Source organism: Pan paniscus, chromosome X, assembly GCF_029289425.2.
Source record: "Pan paniscus chromosome X, NHGRI_mPanPan1-v2.0_pri, whole genome shotgun sequence".
Lineage (NCBI taxonomy): Eukaryota > Metazoa > Chordata > Mammalia > Primates > Hominidae > Pan > Pan paniscus.
Genome location: NC_073272.2, coordinates 25854559 through 25879359, shown reverse-complemented (window position 1 = coordinate 25879359; position 24801 = coordinate 25854559). Strand labels below are relative to the sequence as shown.

The window sequence follows — 24801 nt, the reverse complement described above, 5'->3', positions numbered from 1 at the left end:
CCATCTCTACTAAAAATACAAAAATTAGCCGGGTATGGTGGCAAGTGCCTGTAATATCAGCTACATGGGAGGCTGAAGCACGAGAATCACTTGAATCAGGGAGGCAGAGGTTGCAGCGAACCAAGATCGTGCCACTGTACTCTAGCCTAGGTGACGGAGTGAGCCTCCGTCTCAAAAAAAAAAAAGGAAAAGCACACGAAGTATAGGGACATGGGGAATAAGTTAAAAATCAAAAGGACTCACTCATTGTTTTCTAACATATTTTACTTTTTGACCCTTTGAAACATCCAAAAATTAGTAGTAGTATAATCTATGTCACAATCATAATATAACAGTTAAGAAAAAACATAAAATGAAGGCCTAGAAAGATCTTTGTTACTCATCTAGAATTATTTGGTATAACAGTATTTTCCAATGGAGGAAGACTTGGATTTCAGGCATTAAACAACGCAGAAAAAAATCTCAAGGCATCACAGGGAGAGGGAGATAACTTTTGACTCTGGTTTCCCATGTTTCAGGCCAGGAAGAGCAAGGGGAGAAAAATATTTGTCCATGGGAACAAGTAATCATGCTCTAAAGGACAATTTCATTCGAACCCATTCATTTCCTTTTCATGCAAAATTTCAAAGATAAAGCAACATAAAATATGGGGCCACATAAAAGGGAGAAGGTCTTCAAGGAGAATTTGTGCCTTTAAGTTTTTACTGGTACAACAGTCTTTCAGCCTGGAGGTACTCAAAGACGAATCATGAAAAAGAAAAAAAACTTTATTTCAAACAGGTTCAGTGATATATGTGTGTGCTACAGCAAAGGCTGGTTGTGGCAAAGTTTCATTTCAAACTGTATGATGTGGGCTGGGCAAGGTGGCTCACGCCTGTAATCCCAGCACTTTGTGAGGCCGAGGTGGGCTGATCACCCTGAGGTCAGGAGAGACCGGCCTAGCCAACATGCTGAAACCCCGTCTCTACTAATAATACAAAAATTAGCCAAGTGTGGTGGCGCGCACCTGTAATCTCAGCTACTCGGGAGGCTGAGGCAGGAGAATTGCTTGAACCCGGGGGGCAGAGGTTGCAGATCACGCCACTGCACTCCAGCCTGGGTGACAGAGCCAGACTCAAAAACAAAACAAAATAAAACAAACAAAAAAACAAAACTGCATGATGTATAATTTTGACATTATGTGGGAATGTTTAACTTCTGCCAAAATGTAGATTCAATCCAACATTATGCCAATTTTTATATTAATTTTAGTCCCTAAGTTTTCATAACCAAAAAAAAAAAAAAAAAGAGAATAACCTTACAGTTACCTACTAAGGTAACAAACTGTGAAATCAATTCCCCAATATTGCTTTGAAAATAAACCCCTTGGTTGTTAAGAGGAATTCCAACTTCCAAATCCATCCGAATGTATTATTTAACTGGTATTCTTCAGTCATCATCTACTGTTGGCTTGATTGTCACTCCTCTTCTTATCTGACCCCAACCAATTAAACTGCAAAATGAAAATAAAAGAAATCATAAATCTTACATCCACTTCACTCTCATTACCACACAATCTTGTGATAAATTTTACCTGCTTATCTTCTGAATTCAAATTTGTTCCCAAAGCCTGCTCCTCCATAAAGAAAGCCCACACTATATTCTTAGATTCTTTTTTATTCTTGCTTTTGTGTGTTTTTTCTGAGACAGTCTCACTCTGTCACCCAGTCTTGAGTGCGGTGGTACGATCTCGGCTCACTGCAACCTCTGGCTCCTGGGTTCAAACAATTCTCATGCCTCAGCCTCCCGAGTAGCTGGGACTACAGGCATGCGCCACCATGCCCGGCTGATTTTTTGGTATTTTTAGTAGAGATGGGGTTTCACTATGTTGGCCAGGCTGGTTGCGAACTCCTGGCCTCAAGTGATCCGCCCACCTCGGCCTCACAAAGTGCTGGGCTTACAGGCATGAGCCACCATGCCTGGACTGAAAGTTTATTGCTTAAATCTATTTCAAAATACACTGGAAGTCGTGTGTCTGTAATAGTAAAAAAATATAATCACAAAAGACAGTAAAATCAAAAGGGCATAAGTCACCACAAATAATTATTTACTTAAGAGACAACAAAAATTTAACTTTCTAAATTACAGGGCAATAATTCAGATAAATCTCCTGGACAAGTGATGAGACCATCGTGGGCACAGTAGCATGGAAGCCTTAATAAAGGAAACAGGGCTGGGCAGGGTGGCTCATGTCTGTAATCCCAACACTTTGAGAGGCTGAGGTGGGAGGATGGCTTGAGGCCAGGAGTTTGAGATTATGCTGGGCAACACAGTGAGACCAAGTGTCTACAAAAAACAAAAAAATTAGCTGATCACGGTGGTGTGAGCCAATAGTCCTAGCTACTTAGACACTGAGGCTGCAGTGAGCTATGATCATGCCACTAAACTCCAGCCTGGTCAACAGAGAGACCCTGCCTCTAAAAAATATAAAATAAATAATTAAGGAAGTAGATAGTGGGTAGGGGTGATGTGAATAATTATGGGGACAGGGCACAAAACAGTCTAATTTAGAGGGTTTATATAAGACAATGCAGAAGGAAAGCTTAAATGGGTTGAAGCAGGTTTCTAGAAAAGTCCCAAATATCAAAAAGTAGTGAGAAGACTCTAGAAATTATTAAACACAGCATGATGAAAATGTTTTAAGAAGACTAATTTTGACCAAGTTAAGAGGCAAACTAGGAGTCTTTCGCACTAACTGTGAAGTGTAAAGTGATGGTGGTATGGACTGTGATGAGGTGACGAGGAATGGAAAGCAAGGGGCAAACTCAATAACCTGGGAAAGAGCAAAAAGGAGCCAAAAATGTGTGTATGCTTCCTGGCTCTATGCTCTCAAAAGACCTAGAAGCAATAGCACCCTAAGAGCCATGAGCACACCTGAACACTCAGCTTTTCATTTATAAGAGAAATGGCCAGTTCTAAAACTGGAACAGAGAAGGTACAAGATGAGTCTGGAAGATTTTGTGCCAGAAAATAAGGAAATGTTCCAAAAAAAAGAAGAAAGAGGTCAGGCGTGGTGGCTCATGCCTGTAATCCCAGCACTTTGAGAGGCCAAGGAGGGCGGATCACCTGAGGTCGGGGGTTAAAGACCAGGCTGGCCAACGTGGTGAAACCCCGTCTCTACTGAAAATACAAAAATTAGCCGGGTGTGGTGGCGTGTGCCTGTAGTCCCAGCTACTCGGGAGGCTGAGGCAGGAGAATCGCTTGAACCTGGGAGGCAGAGGTTGCAGTGAGCTGAGATCATGCCACTGCATTCCACCCCGGCGACAGAGCAAGACTCCATCTCAAAAAAAAAAAAAAAAAAAAAAAAAAAAGAAGAAGAAGAAAAAAAAATGATGAGTACATGTCAAAAGGACACAAGAGCCAGCCTGAAGGACCTCCACTGGCCAAACGTCGAACAATGCACATCAAAATAAAGGAAGACAGTGATGGATCATAACATGTTGAATAAAATAGGACTCCATGAGTCCATATTATAACTAGATAGGGAAATAAATAATGGCAAAGAAAGAATGCCAAATGATAAATGTGGGGTGGTAGAGTTGAGGGAGGATACTGCAACCTGTAGAGGTGCTATGATTTTGTAATCATTATAGTCAAGTTCGATTCAGGCAAGAATCATCAGTGGATGCTACATCCAGGGGTGTGGGATTCAATGAGCAGCAGGCTATTTGTACTGGCTAGAAAGATCTCCCTACAGATTGCTTATTAGTTGCAAGGGTAGAGAGTAACTACACAGCAGAGAAGCTGGACAACATCTTGACTACATAGTCAAAACTAACCTTAACAAAGAGGAGCAGTCAGCTATCATGTGCCTCTAGCTGTGATTCCTGAAAAGGAGACTTCACGGTGTATTTAAGTTAAGAATATATAACTGAATCTAATGTTAGGCTTCCGAATGATAAGAAAAACCCAAATTGAGGAATATTCTATAAAGTAACTAGTTTGTATTCTTCAGAACTGTTAATGTCAATTAAGACAAAGGCTGAAAAAGCTCCAGATTAAAGATCAAAGAGACATGAAATTAAATGCAATCCAAGATTCTAAACAGGAGGAACATAAAGTACATTATTGGGACAAGTAATAAAACTGAAACATGCACTGTAGATTTCAGCATTTTGCCAATGTTAAATTTCTAAGTGGTTATATAAGAATATCCTTTTTTGATGGGAAATATACACTGAAGTATTAAGAGATCAAGAAGCATAACATATATAGCCTACCCTCAAATGGTTCAGAAAAAAACTTATATATGTAAATAAATCTGTATGTGTGTTTGTCAATCTAGGAAAAAGCTATAGATGAGTTTTCTGTAAAACTCTTACAATTTTTCTATTAAGTGTGAAATGATTTCCAAAGCCAATGACGATAGAAATACCGAACCCAAATTCATTCGGTTTTGCATAGGTTGTGTCTAACAGGAAGAGAAGCCAATCACAGTATTTGGACTAAAAAATGGGACTATAGTCAAGGTTGTAGTTTTTTCTGAGACGGAGTCTCGCTCTGTCGCCCAGGCTGGAGTGCAGTGGCGCCATCTCGGCTCACTGCAAGCTCCGACTCCCAGGTTCACGCCATTCTCCTGCCTCAGCCTCCCGAGTAGCTGGGACTACAGGCGCCCGCCAGCACGCCCGGCTAATTTTTTGTATTTTTTAGTAGAGACAGGGTTTCACCATGTTAGCCAGGATGGTCTTGATCTCCTGACCTCATGATCCACCCGCCTTGGCCTCCCAAAGTGCTGGGATTACAGGCGTGAGCCACCGCACCCGGCCGAAGTATAGTTTTCAAAGTCATCCAAATAAATAGTTGAGACTGAAAGCCACAGTAACTGTTGTCCCCAAGGAAGAGTGTGTGCTTTTTTTTTCTGTACAAGACTGTGTCTTTTTTTAATTAGACAGTGGCAAAGACTAACAAACTTACCGCCAGTGTTTTTCAACTCTTCGGCTAAGGGCAATTTTTTCTCCTACCTCTGTGCACACTGGATTGGTCAAAACAATTTTACCCAAATCGGCCTTGACAGCACTAACTCTCCCTCCTGTTGACAGGGATCCTATGTTCACCATGAGCACTTCATTCTTAGACAGCTTTTGAACCTAGAAAAATAAATTAGGGAAAAATAAACCCCAAAATCAAGAAAATGCTTTCCAAATGTAAGTAAGAATTTACCAAATACTATTGGGAAATACGTCAATCATAAAAAAAATTCTATAGAAATTTCATTATAAAGGAATTTGAACTATATATAGTATAGTTTATTTGGCACCCACTGAATTTACACAAGATCCACCTTTAAAAAAATAGGGTAGTAACCGTACTAGAGTACCTCTTAAAATTCTGAAGCAGTTACCTAGTACAAATGAGGTACAAAATTTCCCAAAGAGGGGAGCAGGGAGGACTATGGCTATATAAGAGTTAATATGGGCCAGGCGCAGTGGCACACGCCTGTAATCCCAGCACATTGGGAGGCCGAGGAAGGCAGATCACCTGAGTGGGGGGAAAAAAAAGCATGATAGCTTATTTTCCTCAATCTTTGCCAACACTAGGTGTCAGCAATTTCCCATCTCTGCCAACCTAATCTGGGACATTTTTTAAAAATCATGAAGCTGGGCGCAGTGGATCACACCTGTAATCCCAGCACTTTCGGAGGCTGGGGTGGGCAGATTGCTTAAGCCCAGGAGTTGGAGATCAGCCTGGGTAATGCGGCAAAACTCCGTCTCTACAAAAAATACAAAATTAGCCAGGCGTGGTGACCCACACCTGTAGTCCCAGCAACTCAGGAGGTTAAGGTGGGAGGATGGCTTGAGCTGGGAGATTGAGGCTGCTGTGAGTCGAGATCGCACCACTGCACTCCAGCCTGGGCAACAGAGCAAGACTCTGTCTCAAAATAAACAACAAAACAAAAATATGGATTTTAGGAATATCATGTCTTTGTCATAAATGGCTAATACTTTTCCCTGTTTATTAAGTTTCTTTCTTAAACTAACTGCCATATAGTTCTCAATTTTGGCCGGACGCAGTGGCTCATGCCTGTAATCTCAGCACTTTGGGAGGCCGAGGCGGGCGGATCACTTGAGGTCAGGAGGTCAAGACCAGCCTGGCTAACATATAGTGAAACCCCATCTCTACTAAAATATACAAAAATTAGCTGGGCGTGCTGGTGCGTGCCTGTAGTCCCATATACTTCGGAAACCGAGGCAAGAGAATTGCTTGAACCCAGGAAGTGGAGGTTGCCGTGAGCCGAGATCGCGCCACTGCACTCCAGCCTGGGCAACAGAGCGAGAGACTCCATCTCTAAATTAAAAAAAAAAAAAAACCCTCAATTTTGGGGAGGTCAAATTTATTTACCTTTTCTTTTTTTCTTAATTTCATGTTAACTGTAAAACAATAAAACTCAACACTGGTTTAACGCTCCCATTTGTCACTTTTTTAGAAACAGGAATTTTTAAAAAAGCATTTACCTTTGCTGCTTTCTTGTCTCCTTCAGTGCGTACACCTAGAAGCCGTCTAAGCAGGAAATAGGAAATTTCCAATTCTGTGAATATCTCAGGTAAAGCTCCGACTGCACCAAGTACTTGCCCCACCATTCTGTCAGCCCGGCACAAAGTGGGGTCAATTTTTGTTCCAACTCCTATATAAAAATAAGATGTATATAGCTCAATTTTTTATTTCCTAAAACACCTATAAAGTGAATTAGTTGGCCAGGTGCAGTGGCTCACACCTGTAATCCCAGCACTTTGGGAGGCCGAGGAAGGTGGATGCCTGAGCTCAGAAGTTAAAGACCAGCCTGGGCAACACGGTGAAACCCTGTCTCTATTAAAATACAAAAAATTAGCCAGGCATGGCGGCGTGCACCTGTAGTCTCAGCTACTCGGGAGGCTGAGGCAGGAGAATCACTTGAACCCAGGAGGCAGAGGTTGTAGTGAGCCGAGATCGCACCACTGCACTCCAACCTGGGTGACAGAGTGAGACTCTGTCTCCAAAAAAAAAAAAAAGTCAATTAGATACCCCAAAGCCATATAAGCACAGCATATACCTACACACTTTCATACTTTTATTTTTATACTCATATAATAGCTATATAGGTACAAGAAAATACCTGTTTTATCTAGACAAATAGAAATATACACTCATGAGATGACTGGGCAAATGAGAACAGAACGATTCTCTTGATTTAAATTCTAAACAAAGGGTTTAGAAATCTGATTTTCTAGGAATGATGGCTTGGCTGAGAACTTAATGCAGGAGAGGGTAAGTATTACTGATCTGGTCTTGAAAACAATAAATTCTAAACAAAGGGCAAATAGAGATAATAAGTGAACTCAAAATGAGTCCGAATATCCTTAACAAAGACTGAAAGAATACAAAATTCAAAATGAGTAGTTTGCAGAATACCTGCATGCCATTTCTCCCCTGAAAGACTGATTGAAAAGATAGTTAAAGACTACATAAGGGCCAGGCGCAGTGGCTCACACTTATAATCCCAGCACTTGGGGAGGCCCAAGTTGGAGGATTACCTAAGGTCAGGAGTTCAAGACGAGCCTAGCCAACATGGCAAAACCCAATCTCTACTAAAAATACAATAGCTGGGCATGGTGGCAGACAACTATAATCCCAGCTACTCGAGAGGCTAACGCAGGAGGATCACTTGAACCTGGGAGGCAGAGGTTGCAGTGAGCCGAGATCGTGCCACTGCACTCCAGCCTGGGCGACAGAGTGAGACTCTCAAAAAAAAAAAAAAAAAAAAAAAAAACTACATATGATTCCTGGGATCTACTTCAAAATATTCTAGCTGTGTCTTGAGGGGAGTAGGGGAAAGAAGATATATAGATGGAGCAAGATTGATTGGGAAAACTTTTTTTTGCTGCTGTTGTTGAGACATAGTCTCTCTCTGTCGCCCAGGCTGGAGTGCAGTGGTGGGATCTCAGCTCACTGTGACCTGGGATTACAGGCTGGGATTACAGGCATGTGCCACCACACCTGACTAAATTTTTTTTTTTTTTGTATTTTTAGTAGAGACAGGGTTTTTCGAACTCCTGACCTCAGGTGATCCGTCCACCTCGGCCTCCCGAAGTGCTGGGAATACAGACATGAGCCACCACGCCCAGCCAAGACTGGTAAAACATTAATAATTGCTGAAGCTGAGTGATGGCTCTATGGGGGTTATCATTACAGTATTCTATCCTATGTTTAAAGAGTTCCTTAGGCCAAGTGTGGTGGCTCACGCCTGTAATCCCGGTATTTTGGGAGGCCAAGGAGGGCAGATCACTTAAGACCAGAAGTTCGAGACCAGCCTGGCCAACATGGCGAAACCCCATCTCTACTAAAAATACAAAAATTAGCTGGCTGTGGTGGTATGTGCCTATAGTTCCAGCTACTCGGGAGGCTGAGGCAGGAGAATTAACTGAACCCAGGAGGCAAAGGTTGCAGCGAGCCGAGATAATACTACTGCACTCCAGCCTGGGTGGCAGAATGAGACTCTGCCTCAAAAAAAAAAAAAAAAAAAAAGAAATTAAAAAAGTTCCTTAAGTTAAATTTTTAAAAAGTTTGCAGATTTCCCTTGTTTACCACACACATGCACACAAAGGATAAAATGATAGATGGAACTACAGGCACACACCACCAAACCCAGCTAATTTTACTATTTTATTGGAGAAATGGCATCTCATGGTTTCCTAGGCTGGTCTCAAACTCCTGGTCTCAAGCAATCTTCCCACCTCAGCTTCCCAAAGCACTGGAATTATGAGCATGAGCCACCATACCCAACCTGGTAAATTCATTTTTTCTTTTCTTTTCTTCTTGTTTTTTTTTTTTTTTGAGACAGAGTGTCACTCTGTCACCCAGGCTGGAGTGCACTGGTGTGATCTCGGCTCACCCTCCGCCTTCTGGGTTCAAGTGATTCTCATGCTTCAGCCTCCCGAGTAGCCGGGATTACAGGCGTGGGCCACCACACCCAGCTAACTTTTGTATTTTTAGTAGAGACAAGGTTTTACCATGTTGCCCAGGCTGGTCTCAAACTCCTGAGCTCAAGCGATCCACCCACCTCAGCCTCCCAAATTGCTGGGATCACAGGCATGAGACGCTGCGCCCAGCCAACCTGGTAAACTCTTTTTCATTTTTTTGTTTTCTTTTATTTCCTTTTTAAAATTTTCAACCAGAGACACAACTTATTGGGTGAAGAATTAACTGTTTCTTTACCAAACATTTTCTTCTTTAATCTAAAGGTACAACACCCCTTCTAATTCTCACTGAATCTTTCATTTTTCTGGGTATTGAGTAATACACTAAGTTGTAAGGGACTAGAAAAGTTTTTAAATCACTTCAGTAATTGCTACACAAAGAAATTTACTTTTTTTTATTTCTACCTCATTGGAAATACGACCTGACATCATTCAACTGACATTTGTAGGTAATTTTCCATTTGCAAAATATACATAAAAGCAACCATGGCCGGGCATGGTGGTTCACGCCTGTAATCCTAGCACTTTGAAAGGCCGAGGCAGGGGGACTGCCTGAGCTCAGGAGTTCGAGACCAGCCTGGGCAACACGGTGAAACCCCGTCTCTACTAAAATACAAAAATCTTAGCTGGGCCTGGCAGCATGTGCCTGTAGTCCCAGCTACTCGGGAGGCTGAGGCATAAGAATTGCTTGAACCTGGGAGGCGGAGGCTGCAGTGAGCCAAGATTGCACCACTGCACTCCAGCCTGGAGGACACAGCGAGACTCCATCTCCCAAAAAAAAAAGGCAACCATTATCTAGCACAAAAATCATGTTAACAAAAACATAAGTGTAGGTAAATATCTTTCATGATAAGTCATCAAATTTATTTTTTTATATTGCTAAAAAGGAGTTACTCTATATTTGATCAAAATGTATCCTTTGTGTTTAAAAATAATTTTTACAAACCCATGAAACCATCTTATAACCTAAAACAAGAGCTTAACCACATGATTGTTCCCCACCCTACTCTATTATTAAAATACCCAATTAAAAATCTGTAATATGTCCCTTTCGGTAATCCATCCCCCATGAAAAGTACCACAAATAGCCACAAATTAAAAGAGATGAGAAAAAAATCCTTACCAATAAGACCACCTGGAGCAGCATATTGCAGATCATTATGCTCTGCAAAAAGTGATACAATTTTGGAAAAGATTGGTTTACACATGAGTTTTCCTTCACTATCTTTGGAAACAATACCAGGTCTTACTTCTATCTCCTGGCCCACCTGTAAACATATAATTAGTAATTAGAATTACTGTGTTACGCAAAATTATCATTTACCTATCAAAAGTTCCAACAGGGACTGGGTGCGGTGGCTCACATGTGTAATCCTAGCATTTTGGGAGGCCGAGGCAGGTGGATCACCTGAGGTCAGGAGTTCGAGACCAGCCCAGCCAACATAGTGAAACCCCGTCTCTACTAAAAACACAAAAATTAGCCAGGTGTGGTGGCACGCACCTGTAATCCCTGCTACTCAGGAGGCTGCGGCAGAATTGCTAGAATCTGGGAGGCAGAGGTTGCAGTGAACCGAGATCGCACCACTGCACTCCAGCCTGGGTGACAAAGAGAGACTCTGTCTCAAAAATAAAATAAAATAAAATAATAATAAAGGTCCAACCGGAAGACCATAAAACTGAAAAGGCAATCATTCCTGTATTTCAAAGATTATTCTTAAAAAAAAAAAAAAAAAAAAAAAGATGTGAACGAGACTGTCAAAACCAGAACCATCCAACTGTTGTTAACTACCCACCACACAAGTCTATTACCACATCAAATGTGCTCCATACTTACAAGTCTATAAATTTTCAAGTCAGACACATTCAAAAGACATAACAGAAAACAAAGAAATATAGCTGGGCGTGGTGGCTTATGCCTGTAATCCCAGCACTTTGGGAGGCTGAGGCAGGCAGATCACCTGAGGTCAGGAGTTAAGAGACCAGCCTGGCCAATATGGCAAAACCCCATCTCTACCAAAAAAATTAGCCGGGCGAGGTTGCGAGTGCCTGTAGCCCCAGCAAGTCGGGAGGCTGTGGCAGGAGAATCATCACCTGAACCCAGGAGGTGGAGGTTGCAGTGAGTCAAGATCATGCCACTGTGCTCAAAAAACAAAACAAACAAAAAAAACTATTATCAGAGCATGTAAATTAGTATAGCTACCATGGAGAACAGTATGGAGGTTCCTCGAAAACCTGAAAATAGAGCTACCATATGATCCATCAGTTTCACTAGTGGGTATACATTCAACAGAAAGGGAAGCAATATTATCAAAGAGGTATCTGCACTCCCATGTTTATTGCAGCACAGTTCACAATAGCCAAATATGGAATCAACCTAAGTGCCCATGAACAGATGAATGGATAAAGAAAATGCAGTATATAGGCCGGGCAAAGTGGCTCACGCCTATAATCCCAACACTTTGGGAGGCCGAGGCGGGTGGATCACTTGAGGTAAGGAGTTCAAGACCAGCCTGGCCAACATGGTGAAACCCTGTCTTTACTACAAATACAAAAATTAGCTGGGCATGGTGGGGGGTGCTTGTAATCCCAGCTACTTGGGAGGCTGGGGCAGGGAGAATCGCTTGAACCCAGGAGGTGAAGGTTGCAGTGATCTGAGATCGTTCCAGCTTGGGCGAAACAGCAAGACTCCGCCTCAAAAAAAAAAAAAAGAAAAGAAAAGAAAAGCAATGGCAGCATATATATATATATACAATGGAGTATTATGCAGCCATAAAAAAAATTCTGCCATTTGCAGCAGCACATCTAGAATTGGAGGCCATTTTGTTAAGTAAAATAAGCCAGGCACAAAAAGACAAATATCACACATTCTCACTCATCTGTATATGTGGGAGCTAAAAAGGTGGATCTCATGAAGGTAGATTGTGGATTCAGAGGTCTAGAAGGGTGGGAGGAGTGAAGTTTGAAGAGAGAAAAAAATAATATTAAAAAAGAGAACTCTACATCAAATACCAGAAACCATGGAAAAAATTTTATTTTTCAATTTGGATTGTCCATACTTTTTTTCCTGATTAAGACAAGGATAAAACAAACAAACAAATAACAACAAAAAAAAACCCAAAATCACAACAACCAAAACCCATTTTACCTTTAATACTCCTTTTAGGATACTACCACCAGCTACACCTCCCTTAAGGTCATCAACTTCACAGCCAGGTTTGTTGACATCAAAAGATCTAATAACTAAAATAAAACAAATTAAAGTCAGTTCTGTTAATCTTAACTTTAGAAGAAATATTATTTTCCATGTTAATGTTTCTAAAATAGTGGCCATTTGAGATTTATACCAAAGGGGTGCCTTTTTAACAAAATCTATTATTATTCCAATGATTAAGCAGTCTTACTTATGATGGAAAAAATGAAAGTAACAAGTTTATTAATAAGTGGCATATATGGTATACCAGTATTATAGAGCATCACGCAGCTATTAACAATGTTAGAGCTATATGTAATGATCTGGAAGGATGACCCTCACATACTGTTAAGAAAAGTTATAAAAATTACATGCATAATATAATCCCACTTCCATAAAGAAAAATAAAATAATCAATGTCTGTATATGGATTTTTTTTCCCCTCTATCATAGAGGCTGGAGTGCAGTGGCACAATCATAGCTCACTGCAGCCTCAAATTCCTGGGCTCAATCTTCCTGCCTCAGCCTACCGAGTAGCTCGGACTACAGGTACACACCACTGCACCCAGCTGTAATATTTTATTTTTTGTAGAAATGGGGTCTTCCCTTAATGCCCAGGATGGTCCTGAACTCCTAGCCTCAAGCAATCCTCCCACCTCAGCGTCAGCCTCCCAAAGTGCTGGGATTACAGGTGAAAGCCACCATGCCCAGCCTGTGTATATGTTTATACATGATGATATGAACAAAGAGAAAAGTGTGGGAATAATGGACACCAAATGTTAACTTTGCTGACTTTAGGGCTAAGGAACTAGAACTTGAAGACAGAGAGATTATGGACATTTTCTTTATAGACCTCTGTAACTCCTGTAAGAACAATTCAGCTTTATAACTATAAAACACTAGGACTACATGACCTGCACTTCGGAGACTATTTCCTACTAAACACCAGAAGCCCGGATGAAAGCCAGAGGAGCTCAAATGTCTGTTTCGAGAAGGCTACTACATCCCCGTGTAGGAACCACAAGCCTAGGTGATCAAATTATACCAGTATCAGTTCTTCGTTAATTGAACAACAAAATCATCTGTAAATGTTTTAGTCAGGAAGTTCTAACACCCTAAAACATTATGATTCCATAGAGAATACTGTATTACTCCATCTTGATCATGTACCATATATTAAGCACAGAAAGGTTAGCAGTTGTTTTTGGTTTTTTTTGAGACGCAGTTTCACTCTTGTTGCCCAGGCTGGAGTACAATGGCGCGATCTCAGCTCATTGCAACCTCCGCTTCCCGGGTTCGCGCCATTCTCCTGCCTCAGCCTCCCGAGTAGCTGGGATTACAGGCACCCGCCACCATGCCCAGTTAATTTTTTATATGTTTAGTAGAGACAGGGTTTCACCATGTTGATCAGGCTGGTCTCAAACTCCTGAACTCAGGTGATCCACCCACCTCGGCCCCCCAAAGTATTGGGATTATAGGCGTGAGCCACTGCGCCCGGCTTAGGTTAACAGTTCTTACTGTGTTCAGGACTCTGTCCCTCATTCAGTAATACAATCTAGCACTGCCAATACAATCTCAGAATTGATTTCAAAAAAATTGTATGAATTATCACCTCTGCAGAAAGAGGAAATATTAATAAACATCCTTGAAGAGGAATCACCAATGTGGAAAAGATCAGATTAAGAGTTAAAGGCAAATCCTATCACTTACCAATAAGCCGGGGCTCTGAAGTAAAGTCTCTTGGGGGTACTGGAATTTTCTTTACTATGTACTCACAAACAACTTCAATATTGTATTTCAGCTGAGCTGAAATTGGAATAATGGGAGCTCCCTCTGCTACTGTACCTATACGACAAAATTTAGAAAGATCAAAATTATTCAGTTTTATAAAATTTATTCTATGTATCTGTTACATAAAACAATTAAGATTACTATAATAAAATAGATGCCTAAACCCCATATAAATGTCAGCAACAAGTGGAAAGTGGATAATTCTGTTTAGAAAGATGGCAATATTGTTTGTTTTTACTCCTGAAAATGAATACAAATCCCTGTAAGAGAAAATTTGTTACATTATATTAGTAGACATACTTAATATTAGTACAATGATAAACTTATTTAAATAAAGAAAATACTAACATTCCTGTGAAAGAGCACTCTACTAGTTAAAAAAATTTCTAACAACATGTAATTAATCTCCCAATAAATGTCAAGATAAAATTACAGACTCTGCTAATCAAAGACTGCTGGCATATATACTTTTTTTTTTTTGAGATAGGGTCTCGCTTTGTCACCCAGGCTAGACTGCAGTGGCATAATCACGGCTTGTTGCAACCTCCACTTCCCAGGCTCAAGCGATCCTCCCACTTCAGCCTCCTACATAATAGCTGGGACCACAGGTGTGTGCCACCAAGCCCAGCTAATTTTTTGTATTGACAGAGTTTTACCACGTGGCCCAGGTTGGTCTTGAACCCCTGGACTCAAGTGATCCACCCGCCTCAGCCTCCTAAAGTCTTGGTATTACAAGTGTGAGCTACCACGCCCAACCATATATATTTGCTACGTATTGATTATATGTCAAACAAGCTAGTCAAAGAAATAGACCAAACACAATTAGACTTGAATCAAATTCACTTATTACTTCTCGTGATGACACAACTGAGTTCATAAGAAATTAACCTTTCTAACAAGAAAAACAAGACTGAGAGAGAAAATGTCAACAATAAAATATATCACGTCTCCTCTGAAATGAAAAACATTATCCTATTAGAGAAGGGACACTCTAGAGATTTATTATTTATTTATTTGAGACGGAGTTTCACTCTTGTTGCCCAGGCTGGAGTGCAATGGCATGATCTCGGCTCACCGCAACCTCCGCCCCCCAAGTTCAAGCGATTCTCCTGCCTCAGCCTCCCAAGTAGCTGGGATTACAGGCATGTGCCACCACACCCTGCTAATTTTGTATTTTTAGTAGAGACGGGGTTTCTCCGTGTTGGTCAGGCTGGTCTCAAACTTCCGACCTCAGATGATCCACCTGCCTCAGCCTCCCAAAGTGCTGGGATTACAGGTGTGAGCCACCATGCCCGGCCGACACTCTAGAGATTAAATAATCACTGTCACTTCCAAATCTGAAAGCTGTTCAGTAACAAATACTGTAAGACAAGGTTTTTTAAAATTATTTTATTCATTTTACTGTCACTGAGATTTTTTTTAATCTGATTGATAAAGTTTCCAGAAAACAACCTCAGTTCTAACTTGCTGCCCGCAAAAATATACTTTAGTATATTAAATTCAGAATCACAGGTTTCATTAGTTATATCAGGTTACTAACAAGCAAAAGGTAGGGCGATAAGGCTTAAGACTCGTAAGTTTACCTTGTTTTAGATAATATATTAAAAGTTAATTTAACATCTGGTATCCAGAGTAAATGCCTCTCAAAGTGATTCATAGATTTATTACATATTATGGCTTCTTACCTTGGACAAATGCAAGGATCTGCTCGTATTGTTCTTTAGCCTGACTTTCTTTTACCAAATCAATTTTATTTTGTAGAATCAAAATATGCTTCAGTTTCATGATCTCTATAGCAGCCAGGTGTTCCGATGTCTGAGGCTGAGGGCAAGATTCATTACCAGCTAGTTGATGAAGAATAAAAAAGATGCATATAAGAATAGCTGGAAATATCCAGAATAGGCGGGCAAATCCATAAAGAGACAAAGCAGATTATTGGTTGCAAGGGGCTGGGGGAGGAAAACATGTGGACTGACGCTTCATGGGCATGGGGTTTCCTTTTGCGGTGATACAAAAGTTCTGATACAAAAGTTCTGGAACTAGATAGTGGTGAAATGACAACCACTATGTTGTAGAAAATTGTCAATGTGCTTAATGCCACTAAATTGTACCCTGTAAATACATAAAATGGTACATTTTATGAGTCTCTTTTGCCACCCACTCCCCCCCCCAAAAAAAGTTGGCATCTAATAAAGGAGACTTCTGAATGTTCTAACCCTAATAAGGAAGATATTATTGCCAGGTATCCACCTTTTGGCCCTGCTTCATCCTCTGTTGCCTGCATTCACTGAAACCTCCCAATTGTGTGGCTCCCAATCCTGGTCCTAAGCAAGAAGCTTAAAATCAGCAAGTTTGGCTTTTCTCAGGGTCTGCACTCAGCTTTTGCTCAGGTATGAGGTATAGCCCTCTAACTCTCTCCAGTTTTAGAAATGTTCTGGCCCAGGCAAGCTCCTGAGAACTAGAGAGTAATTAAAAGGGAAAGGCACTTAATACTGTCTATGATTTTTTTACTAATATCAGAGGCTACTCTTCAACCGAGGGAGGGAAGAATGCTATTGTGAAGATAACCAACAGTGTATTATAAAGAAATAGGCATGTTTTGTTGAGCACTCTAATGATCAACCTCCTCAAGTCGTGATATTCAAGTGTCCTGACTATACCAACATGGCATGCTTTAAAAAAAAAAAATTTTTTTTTTTTGAGACTGAGTCTCACTCTGTCTCTGTCACCCAGGCTGGAGTGCAGTGGCGTCACCTCGGCTCACTGCAACCTCCGCCTCCCAAGTTCAAGCGATTCTCCTGCCTCAGCCTCCTGAGTAGCTGTGATTACAGGTGTGCCCCACCACACCCGGCTAATTTTCGTATTTTTAATAGAGGCAGGGTTTCACCATGTTGGCCAGACTGGTCTCAAACTCCTGACACCTCAAGTGATCCACCTGCCTTGGCCTCCCAAAGTGCAGGCATTACAGGTGTGAGCCACCGCACCCAGCTTTTTTTTTTTTTTTAAGACTGAGTCTCCTGTCGCCCAGGCTGGAGTGCAATGGCTCGATCTCGGCTCACTGCAACCTCTGTCTCCTGGGTTCAAGCGATTCTCGTGCCTCAGCCTCCCAAGTAGCTGGGATTACAGGCACGCGCCACCAAGCCTGGCTAATTTTTTGTACTTTTAGCAGAGACAGGGTTTCGCCCTGTTGGCCAGGCTGGTCTTGAACTCCTGACCTCAAGTGATCCGCCTGCCTCGGCCTCCCAAAGTGCTGGGATTACAGCCATGAGCCACCATGCCCAGTCGCTTTTTTTTTTTTTTTTGAGATGTAGTTTTGCTCTTGTTACCCAGACTGGAGTGCAATGGCGCAATCTTGGCTCACTGCAACCTCTGCCTCCCGGGTTCAAGAGATTCTCCTGAGTAGATGGGATTACAAGCATGCGCCACCACGCCCAGCTAATTTTGTATTTTTAGTAGAGAGGGGGTTTCACCATGTTGGTCAGGCTGGTCTCAAACTCCTGACCTCAGGTGATCCGCCAACCTCAGCCTCCCAAAGTGCTAGGATTACAGGCGTGAGCACCGCACCAGCAGCTTTTAAAAAATTTTACCCCTTAGTAATGAAATCTCTCAACAGCTAACATAAGAAACAAAGCATACACTACCCTTCAAAACTCCACTTATTCCTACACATCAGCACGTATTATGAATGATATTTGTATCTTAAATACTTCCACAGTAGACAGTTCAGACATACACACACACAAACCATAACACAAATAGTTTTACACATACATTTAAAACTAAATAAATCACCTCATGTGATTTAAATGAGAAAAATGAACTATTGACTTTTTTTCTTTTTCTCAAATGCTACCACAAGAATTCTCGCAAGCTATCAGCCCCAAGTCTATCTTTTTGAGTATTTTGTGATAGCTGATAGGTAGGAAAGTCATCCTGGATGACATGTTAGTTCCCATTCATGTCACCCTTAGGTAATAGATATGATCCTTAAAGGCCTTAGTTCCCCTTTAAATATTTCATCTTGGATTTGTTCCACATTGATTTGTCCAAACCAATTGTGAAGTATTTACCTATCAACAGAAGAGCTGCATCCATCACTGCTGCACCGTTCAGCATAGTAGCCATCAAAATATCGTGGCCAGGACAGTCAACAAAGGAAACATGTCTAACGATTGAGAAATAACAATCAGCCTTAACATAAATCACTACTTACACATGCTAGTTTTAGATTTTTTAAAGTTAAATCAACTTAGGAAATAATCTTATTGCTATAAAATGGTTACAGGGCTTGGCGTTTCTAGAACTTGGAAATAAGTTCACCAGCTGATGAAAACCACTGCAGATTACAAAGCAAATTAAATTAGTTATGTGCAGAATGGAAGATAAACTCCAAAATCAAATGAAAATGAATATGGTATAGAATAATGGTGGAGAGTATATACTGAGAATGTCATTGATTTGAAAGCTAAAACTTATAATGACTTATAAAAACCACGTTAACAGAATGAGAATTTGAAAAAACAATTTTCTGGCTGGGCGCAATGGCTCACACCTGTAATCCCAGCACTTTGGGAGGCCGAGGCAGGTGGATCACCTGAGGTCAGGAGTTTGAGACCAGCCTGACCAACGTGGTGAAACCCGGTCTCTAATAAAAATACAAAATTAGCCACATGTAGCTGGTGCATGCCTGTAATCCCAGCTACTTGGGAGGCTGAGGCAGGAGAATCGCTTGAACCCAGGAGGTGGAGGTTGCAATGCGCCAAGATAGCACCATGGCACTCCAGCCTGGGCAACAAGAGTGAAACTCCGTCTCAAAAAAAAAAAAGAAAAAAAAAAAACAATTTTCCAAAAATACCTCTAACACCTTGAAAAACTAGAATTGCCCATTTGAAGCACAGATGGCAGCACTTTTAACAAAACTATGGTATTCATTCAGAGTCACAATTGTTTTTTTAATCGTATGCTCACATTGTCATGATCTAAAACAGAGGTCAGCCCTTAGGCCAAATCTGGCCCACCACCATACCTGTTTACACACGTATTGTCTATATTTGCTTCTGTAATAGAAGAACAGAATCAACAGAAACTCTATGGCTTGCAAAGCTGAAAATATTTACTACCTAGCCCTTTGTGGAAAAAGTTTGCTGATCCCCTATTAAAGGCCAGGACTACAGTGAGACAAGTGCAAAATTTAAGAGACTGCCAAAAAACTCAGTAATCAAGGAAAATGGCCGGGCATGGAGGCTCATGCCTGTAATCCCAGCACTTTGGGAGGCTGAGGTGGGCAGATCACTTGAGGCCAGGAGTTCGAGACCAGCCTATACAACATGGCAAAAGCCCACCTCTACTAAAAATATAAAAACTAGGCCGGGCACAGTGGCTCACGCCTGTAATCCCAGCACTTTGGGAGGCCGAGGCGGACGGATCACAAGGTCAAGAGATCGAGACCATCCTGGCCAACAGGGTAAAACCCCGTCTCTACCACTGCACTCCAGTCTGGCGACACAGAAAGACTCCGTCTCAAAAATAAATAAATAAATAAATAAAAATAAAAACTAGCTGGGCATGGGGGCTCACGCCTGTAATCCCAGCTACTCGGGAGGCTGAGGCAGGAGAATTGCTTGAACCCAGAAGTGGAAGCTGCAGTGAGCCAAGATCGCACCACTGCACTCCAACCTGGGCAACAGAGACTGTCTCAAAAAAAAAAAAAAAAGAAAGAAAAGAAAAAGAAAGAAAAATATATGCATTCAGTATTTTTAAAAAGTCGAAATTAATGCAAAAAATCAATCATAAACAAAATACAATGCCATGCTGAGCCAAAGCAAAAGGGGAAAAAAATTTAGTAATAGAGTCTGCCCTTATTTAAAATTGATTTGTTTATCACATTTTTTGCATTAATTTTTAAAAAACACTGCATTAAAATATTTATCCTAATTACTGAGTTTTCTGGCATACCTGCCACCGCCAGGCCCACTTACATTTTGGGCTTGAGGTGAAGGCCTCACTTGTCCCTCCCTGGTCCCAGCCCTGCCCCAATCTAAACATTCCTTGTAGGGCATCTCCAATCCCCATAAACATCACTAGACAGGTGTCAGTATCCTGATAAAAAAACAGGTATGCAATCATATTCAGAAAACAGATGGGGAACAAGTTCAAGTGTTTTAGAGAAGTAATTAGAAATGGCTCTGTTTCTCTCCTATTTAACATACAGAAACAGCACTGTTTAAAAGAAATTCAGGAAGCCTAGAAAAAGAATCCCTTCAATCCAATGAGTTGTTTTTCTGTTTTGTTTAAGTGATACTTTTAGTTTGGAGAAATTGCATGTAAGTATTTTAACTTAGGATTAGATGCTTGACTTTTCAGATTTGCCATAAAAACATAAACAATGGAAAAACAACAAAACCATTTAGCCATTAGGTTCACCGTTTAACACCTCAATATTTCAAAAAGCACAAAACAGAAGACAATAAAATATAAAGTGTAGTGTTTGTAGCAAAAGAGAGGTCACCTGACTAATTTGAAGTTCCCTTTGGTCCCTGGAATGTCCGTAGGAAACTCATCAGGTGTACTGCTCCCACAAGATCTATAACATTCTGGCCGAGGACAACTTGGGTCATCAAGCTTATAAATCTAAAATTTCAATAAAAAAAGACTTTGATTTGTTATCTGCACGACAATTAAAGTTAGTTTCTCGTTCCACAGTACACAGCTTACCTTAGCATTAGCATATCCAAGCTTGATTGTAATATTTCTTTCTAGTTCATTTTTGAACCTGACAGTATGAACTCCAGAAATAGCTTTGACGACTGTGGATTTCCCATGAGCTACATGACCAATTGTACCTATGGATAAAGTTCAAAAAATTAATTCATGTGTATTTAATTACATATCAAATATTTTTTTCAAATAGTGTTAAGAGTAGAAAATCCAAAGCCAGCTGGACACAGTGGCTCACGCCAGTAATCCCAGCACTTTGGGAGGCCGAGGTGGGTGGATCACAAGGTCAAGAGAGCAAGACCATCCTGGCCAACATGGTGAAACCCCATCTCTACTAAAAATACAAAAATTAGCTGGGCGTGGTGGCGCATGCCTGTAGTCCCAGCTACTGGGGAGACTGAGGCAGAAGAATCACTTGAACCCAGGAGGTGGAGGCTGCAGTGAGCCGAGATCGTGCCACTGCACTCCAGCCTGGCAACAGAGCGAGACTCCGTCGCAAATAAATAAATAAATAAATAAATAAATAAATAAATAAATAAAATTAAAGCCAAAGCCATAACTTGCTGTAAATATCAACATAAAACCAACAGTGACTTCAATTTTTCCTCCTCCATACCCCTTCCTACTAGAAACGTGTTCTCATATAGGACTTAAGAGAAACTTCCATGTAACTAACAGCTTTACTTAAAAAATATACTCTGGGACAGACAGGGTCTCCTGCTGCTGCCCAGGCTGGAATGCAATGCCCTGATCACAGCTCACTGCAACCTCAACCACCTGGGCTTGAGCAATCCTCCGACCTCGGCCTCCTTAGTAGCTGGGACTGCAGGCATGCACCACCACGCACAGCTAATTTTTTGTATTTTTTGTAGAGATGGGGTTTGGCCACGTTGCCCAGGTGGTCTCCAACTCCTGGGCTCAAGCAATCCACCTGCCTTGGCCTCCCAAAGGGCTGGGATTACAAGCATAAGCCACTGCACCCGGCCAGAACTTTATATATTAAGGAACCTTCCAGCATTTCCAGATTAAACAGGTATGATGGGCCCTGACACAACAAAAAGGGATCTGTGAACAAACAAGGAAACAACCTAAGTTTAATTGCAACTTGTTCCGTTGATCAAATTATTGGGTCAATATATGCATAGTAATTTGCTTTAACTGGTACAGTCTTAGCATAGGTTGTTCGGAGGTTAGGTTATGCTCCAAGGTCACCTCAACCAAAATTTTTAATGCAGGGGCAGTAGTTCAAGGCCTGTAGGCTTATTTGGGCTTTGTTTGCATTAATAAATTAAAGCTCCAGACTGTAATACTGTAACTTTAATAGCCTCATGGTGGAGTCTTACTTTTTAACTAGGTTAAAAACTAGTCTTACTTTTTAACTTACTTCTGTACTTTTTAACTTACTTTCGTACAAACTGTGCTGTTTGTACAAACTCAAAATGTCCAAAATTTACACTCAGTCAACGTAACTTCTCCTCTAAAGTTCTAGGTGCCAATTAAGAAAAAAAACCCTCTATTTAATCACAGCTTGTACATCAAATAAAACTTTCATAAATTCTGCCCTTGAAATAATCCTGTGTGTCAAGTACAGCCACATTTTTCACCTCTTCCTTAAACTTCTGCTACGTATGACTACATACTGCCTTATGCTATTAAACTTTTCTTATGTCTCCATTTTTTCTTCTTACCAAGTCTGTAAGCTACACATGGGCAGCATTCTTTGTGCTCCCCCTGCACCGCAAATGTAGCAAATGCTTTATTCACAAGGACTCAGTATCTATTTCTTGAATATCTGAATCCTCATACTATTCAAATAATCACACAAAAAGTGAGGTTAAAATTAATTGTTGGAGACCAAGGTTAGGTCTCTTAAGTTACTCTTACCTATGTTAATTGTGGCTTGTCTGCTGATAACTTCGTGTGAAAGTGGCGTCAACTTGGTAACATCCTGCAATGAAATATATTTTAAAACACTGCACGTAAAACAAATGACAACTTTTCCTTTGACTTTACGTTTGCTATCTACATCTTGCCACCATCTGCACAGCTTTCCACTACTTCTAAAGCTCCTTTCCCCAATCAGTAACTTTGTACTCCTATGGCTGGGAAGCTGTTAAGAGCCCTTCATCATTACACAACAGACTACACCTCCACTCAACTATTAGGGGATATCTGGAAGTCAGAGATTCCCCCAATCTTGGGAACATTAGCACTAAAAGTAATGCAGACAGGACACCCCCTTCCCAGACGTTCAGAGGGTGAAACCATGACAATCAACATCAAGACTTTCCAGCCGAACCCTCCAGAAGCTAGAAGTCCCACGACCGTACACCCCTGCGCCCAGATCGTGGACTGGCCTGGGTACAGGCGGCGCGAGCATGGCTTAGGGCGCCCAGTTCCAGGTCTCCCTCCTGACCCAGGCTCCTGACCCATGCTCCCGACACTGACTAGTCCCAATACCACCGGGAGGCTCGGTCACCTCCACTCCTGAGCTCACTCTGCATCCTCCCCAAGCAAAACCTCACCAAGGTGGTGAGATCCTGACGCGAAAGATGCGGCTGCCCTAGAGTCACTCCAGCTTCTCCGCCCGCCATGTTGCCAAAAGAGGAAGGAAGTCACCCCGGCTGCCGCATGATCGTCTGCAGGGGTCCTAGTGCGGGGCGGGGAAGCGGAGACGGGAAGGCCGAGTAGGGGCTCAGGATGGCCGGTGCAGCAGCGGCCTCACTGCTTGGACATCTCTCCGCTTGAATCTGCACAGTGCCTGTCGGTAGGCTGAGTGGAAAACACGGTGCGAAGTTGCTGGAGCTATTCGTCGCAGACCTGGTAGATATTTGTGCAGGCAATACTGAGGGCAGCCACCAAACCCCCGCCCCGCCGGCCCGTGCGAGGCGGGTGATGCAACCCGGCGCGCGCGCTGGCCTGGGAGAGACCATTTCCGTTTCCTGTGGAGTTTCCCGAAACCTGGGAATCAGCTAGGGTGTGGGAACAGAGAAGAGGGAGTGTCCTCCCCGCCCTTTATTTTTTTTTTTTTGAATACCGATTTCTGTAATTTAATAAAGCGAGATCGGCTCGGGGTCGGCGCCCACCTATGACGGGGCTCTTGGCTGGGAGAAGGCCGCGTGCTGAGCCCCGGCGGGAGGCGGGGCGGGCGCCCCCGCGCGGAAGTTTGGTGAAGGGCTCAGAGGGGCAGGGCTAGCAAAATCAAAGTCCCCAGCTTGTTCCCAGAGAGCGATTTCTAGGGCCCGGGAGGTGGGCCTTGGTGACGTTAGACTGCGTTCCCAGTGAATATAGCTAGGTGTCGTAAGAGCGTCTGAAGTTCGCTGGGTTTTTGTGTGTGTGTGTGTGTGTGTGTTTTTTTTCTTAAAGAAGCAAATCCAAAAACTCGATTACCGACAAATCGGTATTTTAAAATTTAAAGAATTTTGAGACCTTAACCCACTTTTCGTCGTGTTGAAAAGCAGTTGAGTGATTTGTTTTTCTCCTTGCATTTCTATACAAATTTTATCATAAACAGCTATTTCCTTTTTTTGTTTGCAATAAATTTATTTCCATAAAAACTTGTTAGACAGCTATTATGCAAAAGTATAGTAAAGAGAAGTGAAAAGATAATATGAAAGCCACAATGACGAATACTGAGAAGCCAAGCTCACTTTAGAATACTTGTAAGTAGTCATCAAGTTAGCTTATTTAGGAAATAAATATTATTAATGAGGCCGGGCGCGGTGGCTCACGCCTGTAATCCCAGCACTTTGGGAGGCCGAGGCGGGTGGATCACGAGGTCAGGAATTCGAGACCAGCCTGGCCAATATGGTGAAACTCCGTCTCTACTAAAAATACAAAAAAAAAAAAAAATTAGCCGCCCGTGGTGGCGGGCGCCTGTAGTCCCAGCTACTCCGGAGGCTGAGGCAGGAGAATGGCGTGAACCCGGAAGGCGGAGCTTGCCGTGAGCTGAGATCGCGCCAACCGCACTCCAGCCTGGGTGACAGAGCGAGACTCCATCTCAAAATATATATATATTATAAATGAAAAAAATGAGGGAAATTAGGGAAAATGAGGGGCAATATGAGAAGTGAAGAAAGGAATTCATTAAGGTGATAATTGCTACCTCTCTTT

The 24801-nt window shown here is 41.8% G+C and overlaps 1 protein-coding gene across 1 annotated transcript; it reads right to left on the bottom strand.

Annotated features, from left to right (window-relative positions):
* Positions 1 to 246: 246 nt before the first annotated feature.
* Positions 247 to 24399, bottom strand: EIF2S3 (eukaryotic translation initiation factor 2 subunit gamma). The gene is made up of 12 exons (XM_003819579.5): positions 23214 to 24399; positions 22573 to 22636; positions 20686 to 20813; positions 20480 to 20601; positions 18042 to 18136; positions 15657 to 15815; positions 13891 to 14025; positions 12136 to 12230; positions 10114 to 10258; positions 6492 to 6661; positions 4954 to 5126; positions 247 to 1492 (listed from the first exon to the last, which is right to left on the bottom strand). The coding sequence occupies exons 1-12, from the start codon at positions 23280 to 23282 to the stop codon at positions 1429 to 1431; spliced, it is 1419 nt and encodes a 472-aa protein (XP_003819627.1). The 5' UTR covers positions 23283 to 24399; the 3' UTR covers positions 247 to 1428.
* Positions 24400 to 24801: the final 402 nt, after the last annotated feature.